Source organism: Haliaeetus leucocephalus, unplaced genomic scaffold (assembly GCF_000737465.1).
Source record: "Haliaeetus leucocephalus isolate CR32 unplaced genomic scaffold, Haliaeetus_leucocephalus-4.0 Scaffold284, whole genome shotgun sequence".
Taxonomy (NCBI): domain Eukaryota; kingdom Metazoa; phylum Chordata; class Aves; order Accipitriformes; family Accipitridae; genus Haliaeetus; species Haliaeetus leucocephalus.
Genome location: NW_010972720.1, coordinates 6,380,558 through 6,390,180, shown reverse-complemented (window position 1 = coordinate 6,390,180; position 9,623 = coordinate 6,380,558). Strand labels below are relative to the sequence as shown.

The following is a 9,623-nucleotide window of genomic DNA, read 5'->3' as shown; positions in this document are numbered from 1 at the left end:
AGCCAGCAAGAAGGCTGGAGGGGCACAAGAAGCTGGGAGGGGACACAGCCAGGGCAGCTGACCCAAACTGGGCAAAGGGGTATTCCATACCATGTGATGTCATGCCCAGTATATAAACTGGGGGGAGTTGGCCGGGAGGGGCAGATCGCTGCTCAAGAACTGATTGGGCATTGGTCAATGAGTGGTGAGCAATTGCATTGTGCATCACTTGTCTTTCTTGGGTTATATGTCACTCTTTTTGTTATCTTCCTTTTCATTACAATTATTATATTTTATTTTTTATTTCAATATTTAAACTGTTCTTATCTCAACCCACATGTTTTACTTGTTTTCAATTCTCCTCCCCATCCCACCAGGGTGGAGGCGGGGAAGTGAGCAAGCAGCTTCGTGGTGCTTAGTTGCTGGCTGGGGTTAAACCACACCAACATGTTTAAGTAATTGTACATTTGGGAAAATATTTATCACAGCCTATAGCTTAGCAGTAATCTGGGGTAGAGAGAGTAGGGAAAGATTATGTGAGTCTTACTTGAGAGCATTCTGTGTATCTTGTTTCAGCTCACTGAAGAATGCTATTTTGAACTGGTGTCTAACAAATAAAAGCTGCAAAACACAACCAACACACATCATTCACAAACATCCGAACATACCTGTTACCTACAAAGCAAGTACAGGTGATAATTTCAGAGGTTTACATAATATAGTAGTTGACTTGAAAAACTGACTATGCAACTGTTTCCTAATAGTTCTCTCTGCCACCATGACGCAGCAGTGATCTTTCAACAGATTTAATCTATTCCAAGCCCTTTACCCTGGCACAGGGGAGAGGCTTTGTAACACCCCAAAACCTCTACACTAACAGTGTCAATTGTTGGTTTGGAGCTCACCGCTTGGATCCCAGCTTCCAAGAGAGGGAAGCTGGCAATCACAACAGAACATTATGTGTCTGAGCAGATATTTAACAATTTGAAAAGCAAAAGTTGAAAAGCCCAATAAAGTGCAACTTTAAGTTTGAAATGTCTAAGGGAAACACTTCCCACAACTTGCTAAGATACCACATTCAAATAGGTTAAACCATATAGATGAATTAAAAACTTTTTTTTTAAATTGGAGAACTTCATTTCTGGGCTGCAGCTCTTCCTCTATGGAAGATGTGAGGAAGACAAACAAATGTAAGAACAAAACCAATCAAAATCAAAGTTTAAGTTTAAGTTTCAGAAAACAAAACCAGATTTACTTCTTATACGGAGAGAAGGCATCTCAAGTTGGAAGGGGGGGAAATAAAAAAGTTTAAGCAATAAACAACCCTTATTTTCATGTTTTAACATGCAATATAACTTGCACAGTATTTCAAAAATAGGGTAACATTACCTGATGAGTGGTTTTGTTCAAGAACTCCTTATGAGATTTAACTCTTCGTATTTCTGTATAATAGTAAGTCTGTGCATGCTCATAGAAAGCATTTTCCAACCTGCAACAAAGTTGCTCATAAGTTTCACCAAGTTTCTCCCACCTACAAAGAAATTCTGAAGTTCTTCAGAATAAGTTACTTTTAATCATGCTTATTTTAGGGTTGGCAAAGTAGCTTGAGGTATTACTAAACTCTTCTGTAAGTTACCACACAGGGTAAGAGTCTGCAGATAAAAATCCTTCACACAAAACCTTACATAGGGGTAGCACAAAGTAGAATAAGTAGGTTCGAAGGCTTTATATATTGATTTCTCATACAACAATCTCTAGTATTTTACGTAAGAAAGCCTGAGGATAAGCTGTTCGGATTTTGCAAGGCTACAGAAAGTGGAGGGATGCCTCAGTCAAAGCAAGCAAACCTTACTGAGGCTCCTGGGATAAGTCTGAACAGCTCAAGATCTTATTTGCTGGACTGTGGGGGGAGGAGTGGGAAGGAAAAAATAGAAGTAAATAAAATTATGAAGGCACAGACTAGGTTTCATCATTCTGTCCAAACATCAACAGCTACCTGGGTTGCAGAGGTAACAGTCAAACTTGTGTTTGCAAGATAAATAGCCCAATGGCACATCACAGGGGAAGAAGAAAAAGACAAAAGAGGCCCAGAACACTGAATACAGCATGAGGCTGAGGAGGATCTATGAAGCATATGCTGTACGATCAAATTATAAGGAGTAAAATCAACCAGGACAAGACCAGAATCCAGGAGAGAAATACGTTCAATAGCACTGACGCACACAGGAAATAAAGGATGAACTACCAGTTCTGTGATTTGGCCAAGAAGGGATCACTGCAGACTTTGACTAAGGCAGATCACAACTTGTGTTCTGCTTGCCACGCAACAGAGAGGATGGCGATGAAAACAGTGGGACAGACCAATGGACAGCAATTGCTAACTATGAGTTCAGTCACAAAAAGACAACAAATGAAGTCTACTTATCATACTTATTTTAGTGTTATATTGTGGCCGTATAAGAAAAGACAAGCCAGTCTGAGGGGTAAAAAAAAAAAACAAAAAACAAACCTATTCTCTTTTAATTGAGACTTCATAGTAGTAAAAATGTCAAAACAAAAAGATTAATACCAGGAATTCTGACTACATGCAGTTTGCAAAGGCTTACACTAGTTAACATGCAGCAAACATTCCCTCTTTAGCACTGAGCAAAATATGAAAAACTAGAAGTAACAGTTACTTTATTTTGATCAATTCTAGTAGCTGTGAGCAGCGTGGATACGATAACAGCATTGATTTATGTTGAGAACTTTACTGTTTATAGATAAATATGAGGGTGAGAGAAGGAAGAATTAGTCTCTCAGACCATGACTCCTCCTCTCCTGACTGTATCTGGAAAAATTAAAACTAATTTTAATAAACCATGATTTGCCTTAGTTTTGGCCCTTCTTTTTAAGTCTACACAAGACTGTCTTCCCTTCCCTGTTCCGTTTTTGAAAGGCCTTCATAATTCATCTGAAGCTGTATTCCCTGTAAATATTAAAACAGAAAGCACAGGACATGTAAAAAAATGAGAGACATAATACTTGCAACCAGATAAATGCCACTTAGCATGAATAGAAAGAAATATCTACATAGCCAGGAAGCGGGGCAAAAAAAAGCAAAGACCTGCTAATACAGAGTTACACCTAACAAAACATTTGTAGGGAAAATTCAGAACCAGCAATGCCAAAACCACTATAGAGGTAGAAAAGCCCACTTTGCCTCTACCTGACTTGAGGAAGGGAACGCCTTGGGATATCTAATAATGTTTCTTCAAAAGCAACATCTTTGACAGTCATTATTCAACCTCACAGAGAAAGTGGAGCTGTGTGGAATTAATCAGGTTGCAGAATAACCTGAAGAATTCCAGCGAACAGATAAAATATCCAATGCTGGTCTACGAGCGTGCCACATAGCAGTCATCCCAACCTACCAACTCTCTCAGCAACTCCATTAGAATCATAGAATCATTTATGTTGGAAAAAACCTTTAAGATCATCAAGTCCAATTGTTAACCTAGCACTGCCATGTCCACCACTAAACCATGTCCCCAAGTTCCACATCTACACATCTTTTAGATACCTTTAGGGATAGTGATTCAACCACTTCCCTGGGCAGCCTGTTCCAATGCTTGACAACCCCTTCAGTGAAGAAATTTTTCCTAATATCCAATCTAAACCTCCACTGGAGTAACTTGAGGCCATATCACTTGTTACTTCGGAAAAGAGACCTACACCCACCTCGCTACAACCTCCTTTCAGGTAGTTGTAGAGAGTGATTAGGTCTCCCCCGAGCCTCCTTTTCTCCAGACTGAAGAACCCCGGTTCCCTCAGCTGCTCTTCTCAAGATTTGTGCTCTAGACCCTTCACCAGCTTTGTTGCTCTTCTTTGGACACACTCCAGTACCTCGATGTCTTGCAGTGAGGGGCACAAAACTGAACACAGTCTTCAAGGTGCAGTCTCATCAGTGCCGAGTACAGGGGGACAATCACTTCCCTAGTCCTGCTGGCCACACTATTTCTGATACAAGCCACAATGCTATTGGCCGCTTTGGCCACCTGGGCACACTGCTGGCTCATATTCAGCCCGCTGTCAACCAACAGTCCTTTTCCACCTGGCAGCTTTCCACCCACTCTTCCCCAAGCCTGTAGCATTGCATGGAGTTGTTGTGACCCAAGTGCAGGACCCGGCACTTGGCCTTGTTAAACCTCATACAATTGGCCTTGGCCCATTGATCCAGCCTGTTCAGATCCCTCTGTAGAGCCTTCCTACCCTTGAGCAGATCAACACTCCTGCCCAACTTGATGTCACCTGCAAACTTACTGAGGGTGCACTCATTCAGATCGTTGATAAAGATATTAAACAGAACTGGCCTCAATACTGAGCCCTGGGGAATACCACTTGTGACCAGCTGCCAGCTAGATTTAACTCCATTCACCAGCACTCTTTGAGCCCAGCCATCCAGACAGTTTTTTACCCAGCGAAGAGTCCACCCATGCAAGTGGTAAACAGCCAGTTTCTCAGGAGAATGCTGTGGGGAACAGTGTCAAAGGCTTTACTAAAGTCCATGTAAACAACATCCACAGCCTTTCCCTCATCCACTAAGTGGGTCACCTTGTCATAGAAGGAGATCAGGTTAGTCAAGCAGGACCTGCCTTTCATAAACCCATGCTGGCTGGGCCTGATCACCTGGTTGTTCTGTACATGCTGCATGATGGCACTCAGGATGATCTGCTCCGTAACCTTTCCCAGCACCAAGGTCAGACTGACAGGCCTGTCATTCCCTGGACCTTTCTTCTGGCCCCTCTTGTAGATGGACGTCATATTCATCAACTGGGACCTCCCTGGTTAGCCAGGACTGCTGATAAATGATGGAAAGTGGCTTGGTAAGCACTTCCATCAGCTCCCTCAGTACCCTTGGGTGGATCCCAACCAGTCCCATAGACTTGTGTGTGTCTAAGTGGTATAGCAGGTCACTAACCATTTCCTCTTGGATTATGGGGGCTTCATGCTGCTCCCCATCCCCGTCTTCCAGCTCAGGGGGCTGGGTACCCAGAAGACAACTGGTCTTACTATTAAACATTGAGGCAAAGAAGGCATTAAGTACCTCAGCCTTTTCCTTATCCTTTGTCACTATGTTTCCCCCCCACATCCAATAAAGGATGGACATCCTTCTTAGCCCTCCTTTTATTGCTAATGTATTTATAGAAACATTTTTTATTGTCTTTTATGGCAGTAGCCAGATTAAGCTCTAGCTGGGCTTTGGCCCTTCTAATTTTCTCCCTGCATAACCTCATGACATGCTTGTAGTCCTCCTGAGTGGCCTGCCCCTTCTTCCAAAGGTCATAAACTCTTTTTTCCCCCTGAGCTCCAGCCATAGCTCTCTGTTCAGCTAGGCTGTCTTCTTTCCCATTGGCTCAGCTTTTGGCACATGGGGATGGCCTGCTCCTGCACATTTTAAGTTTTCCTTCTTGAAGAATGTCCAGCCTTCCTGGACTCCTTTGCTCTTCAGGACTGCCTCCCAAGGGACTCTGTCAACCAGGCTCCTAACCAGGCCAAAGTCTGCCCTCCAGAAGTCCAAGGTGGCAGTTCTGCCAACCCCAACCCTTACTTCTCCAAGAATCAGAAACTCTATCATTTTGTGATCGCTACGCCCAAGACTGCCTCAAACCATCACATCACCCACAACTCCTCTTCTGTCCACAAACAACAGGTCCAGTGGGACACCTTCCCTGGTTGGCTCACTCACCAGCTGTGTCAGGAAGTTATCTTCCACACACTCCAGGAACTTCCTAGACTGTTTCCTCTCTGCTGCATTTTATTTTCAGCAGACATCTGGCAAGTTGAAGTCCCCCACAAGAACAATGGCTAGCAATTGTGAGACTTCTCCCAGCTGCTTATAGAATATTTTGTCTGCCTCTTCATGCTGGTTGGGTGGTCTACAACAGACTCCCACTGTGATATCTGCCTTGTTGGCTTCCCCCTTGATTCTTACCCATAAACATTCAACCCGATCATCACCGTCATTAAGCTCTAGACAATCAAAACACTCCCTAACATACAAGGCTACCCCACCACCTCTCCTTCCTTGCCTATTCCTTCTGAAGATTTTATAGCCACCCATTGCAGCACTCCACTTGTGCGAGTCATCCCACCATGTTTCCATGATGGCAACTATGTCATAGTTTTCCTGCTGCACAATGGCTTCCAGCTCCTTCTGTTAGCTGCCCATGCTGCATGCATTGGTGTAGATGCACTTCAGTTAGGCTATTGATCCCACCACCTTTTTGGGGGAGAAGCCCTAATTCCTACATGACCATTCTCAGGTGCTTCCATGGTTTCTAATGCATCAATAACCCTTGCATCTTTGCTGCCACATGGATCTCCATCCCCTACCTCCACTGAGGTGGCAGACCGACGGACCTCGCTAGCACATTGTCCCTGAAACACTGGCGTGCTGCCCCCAGGCTTATCTCTAGTGAGCCTGGTTTTATCCCTTTCCTCCTTCAAATCTAGTTTAAAGCTCTTTCAATGAGCCCTGCTAACTCCTGTGCAAAGATCCTTTTTCCCCCTTTGAGACAGGTGTACCTCATCTGTTGCCAGCAGGCCTGGTGTCATGTAAACCAACACATGATCAGCAAACAGAGCAAAACACTGATTAACAAACAGAACAAACCAGTGTTTTACAGTCACTTACCTTATAATATAACCAACAAGATGATCAGTGTGTGGAAGTACAAAGAGAGATTTTCCAGAAAGGTCACAAGCATTACATAAAGCTGCTGCCCTCTCTGATGCAATAACATCTTCCCCTAGTGAAGTCAAGGAAAGCGCAAGTAAGTAGTATGCAGTGCTGCAGTGTCAAACTAGCTCTAAAAGCTTGACAAGGTATGGAAAAATCTATTACAGATAAAACTGAGACCACACTCTTTCTTACTTTGTTTTCAGAGTACTAAATGCTTCATCCAGCAGAACACACTGCATAAAGTTTCTAGGAGTGGCTTAGCTAGCAACAACCCACAAGCATGACATAAGTTTTTCACCTCTCTCACAGAATTAAATATCCCGTGTCTTGAGAAATACAATATCATCCAGAGAAGACAAACATATATAGCAGACAGAGAAAAAACAAAAACAAAAAATAAAAAAATGGTTTGCCAGGCACTAGAAGGTATGCAGCTACAGCTGAAGCAGCAGCTCTACAGAAACATAAGGTTAAAATGTATCACGTTTCACACCTCCACTTGACTCCAAAATTTTATTGATTAAAACTGAGATAAACTGAAAGGCTTCTGCAGGTACCAAATGCCCTTCCTCTAAGTTCTCATTGCTTTTACAGCTTTTCTTGTTCTCAAGCAAGGTTTAAAATGCAACTTGCTTACAAGGAGGCATGTCACATATATTATACTAGCAAACCATTTTTGATACTGTGTATCAAAAGATGGACTTGGACTTAAAAGGAAGTAGTTAAGGACAAAAGTATCAAATGTTTAGGGTCAACTGCCCTAAGCATTCTTTCCATCTGCACACCTTCCTGCAGCCACAATGTATTTAGTGTATGTAGATAACATTAGATTAAAAACTGCAAATAACGTGACAAATGATAGTCAGCTCAGTCCATCAGGCCTTCTGAAAAAATGAGATCACAACTATGCACAGAGGTTTCCAGTACCTGGAGGTAATGGTGTTTTCTTCTGAATCAAAACCACAGCAACTTTCGTATTTCTTCCCTGCAAACTTTGCCTAAAATAAAAAACAACATGGCACAGCATCAGGATTTCCCTTCTTATTTCTGAATAATCAGAACAAAATGAGATTTCAGTCTAGATGGAAGCACTGAAAGAATGTTATATAGGGTAAAAACACCAAACACCATAATATGCTGCACCATCCACAGAATGCTGTGTTCCCTTTTTTGTTCAGATGGGATAGAATAATTGTGCTGAGTTTAGCAAGCAAAGCTTCAGGGGCTGTTTTTACTTAAGTAACTTTTACAAATAAACCATTAAAAAAACGTTTCATTGCTGTCAGTTGTATGTTAAAAAGCAAAGTTCCAAGTTCCCCTTACTTTGTATCTAAGAACAAAAAATATTTATATGTTTTAGAATGCAAAAAGGATTCTGCATTTCACACTTACCGTTAGCTTGTAGTACATTATGAACCAAGTAAAAAAACCTCTACCTGACAATTTCAACTCGAGTAGCGCATTCCGACTGTTTTTCTTTCCATTGTGGCTCATCCCAGTCTAGTTCATAGAACACCACCACAAGTGCTGGAACCAAATTCAGGTGTTTGTTCATCCAACCAGTCTTCAGGATTCCTTTTGGAATATACCATTCATAGGATGTCCTCTGAAAATATTGAGGTTATTAAAGCAAGCTACCAAATCCATTTATGGGCATTTACACCAGGAGAAAGGGAATTGCCTCTACATTCTTGTCACTTGAGAATACGTTTGTCATCTTTCCTTTAACACTCTTCCCACCAAGCCTTTGCTTCCTATCGAATAAGGCATATCCCTCGTTACCTAGCATCAGGGGTTGACGTCTGAGATATCAGCAACAAAGAACAACAGATTCCAGGTAGACTGGAGAAAAGGGTCAAGTTCAGAAGCACGTTTCACACACTTTCATGAAATATCAGGTTCGATTTAAAACCAGAGTCTCAAACGGAGCCAGGAGAAACCAGTTTGGATTCTTATTCTTTGCCAGCATCACAGAATTATGTCATTTTCCAAGGGTTAAACCCATTGACATTGCTTCTTAAGTGCCACGGAGAAGCAGAAAGTAGAGCGGAGATATTCTTTCTGCTGCATTTCATTTAGTTAAAGGCTTTAAGTTTTTTTCAGAATACACCAATTTCAAATATCTAGTTTCTCCAGAGTTAAACTTTGGGTTTCATTAAAGCTCAAACTTCACAAGCACACCTTAACGCTGAGTAAAAGAACAGCAAGTACTTCAAAAAGTAAATCATATTGGCTTTCCCTGCTTCTGGCTTACAAGCTAAGGCACCCCGGTTTCCTATGCAGCCATAGCACTCTGTCACAATACCCCTGGCTTCCCCTTTGCCCTGACAATTTTTCTCGGGCTTCAAGCTCCCACGCTTCGCCTCCGACAGCGGGGGAAGAGACAGCAGAATCCTGGCTGAGCGTTCAGCCGTGCGAGTGCTGCTCAGCCCAGCCCCTTGCTACGGCCCTTCCCCTCGGGGAGCCACCAGCTCCCGCATCCTCCCCACCCCGCCCCCGGGGCCTGCCGCTGGCTTTTGCTGCACGGGCAGAGGCCTGAACCCCGTGAGGGGCCGGGCCCGCCAGGACGGGGAGCAGCCGGGGCACACGCCGCTCGCTACCTTCGTCCTGCACTTGGGGTACTCGTGGTCGCCGGGGAGCACTTTGAAGGAGATGGGGACGCGGTCGGCCCTCCGGTTGGCGCAGAAGGCGTCCCACACGGCCCGGTGCACGGCGTTGTACACCACGTCCAAGCCGGTGAGGGTGACAAACGCCATGGGCCGGCAGCATAGCTCTACCGGGAAGTCCCACTGCGTCGGGGTCATCCTGCGCCCGGGCAGGCGGCCTGCGAGGCGGCAGGAGGGCGGCCCTCAGCGCGGCGCCTGCGAGGCCCAGGCCGGCCGCTCCTCCCCGGCTGCAGGAGCTCCCCGCTGCCCCGCCG

At 44.0% G+C, this 9,623-nt stretch overlaps 1 protein-coding gene across 5 annotated transcripts in view; it reads right to left on the bottom strand.

Moving 5' to 3' along the window:
* TRAPPC11 (trafficking protein particle complex 11) overlaps positions 1-9,576 on the bottom strand; it is a 29,621-nt gene extending 20,045 nt beyond the window's left edge. For all 5 annotated transcript variants that reach the window (XR_774518.1, XM_010569990.1, XM_010569989.1 and 2 more), the window contains exons 1-6: positions 9,304-9,576; positions 8,140-8,309; positions 7,631-7,701; positions 6,656-6,770; positions 1,369-1,468; positions 527-600 (exon numbers count right to left, since the gene is read on the bottom strand). Coding sequence is in view for 4 of the 5 variants with exons in the window: in XM_010569990.1 (XP_010568292.1) it covers positions 527-600; positions 1,369-1,468; positions 6,656-6,770; positions 7,631-7,701; positions 8,140-8,309; positions 9,304-9,507 (734 nt within the window). In the remaining variant the exon portion in view is untranslated. The remainder of the gene's footprint in view (positions 1-526; positions 601-1,368; positions 1,469-6,655; positions 6,771-7,630; positions 7,702-8,139; positions 8,310-9,303) is intronic.
* Between the last annotated feature and the right edge of the window lie 47 nt (positions 9,577-9,623).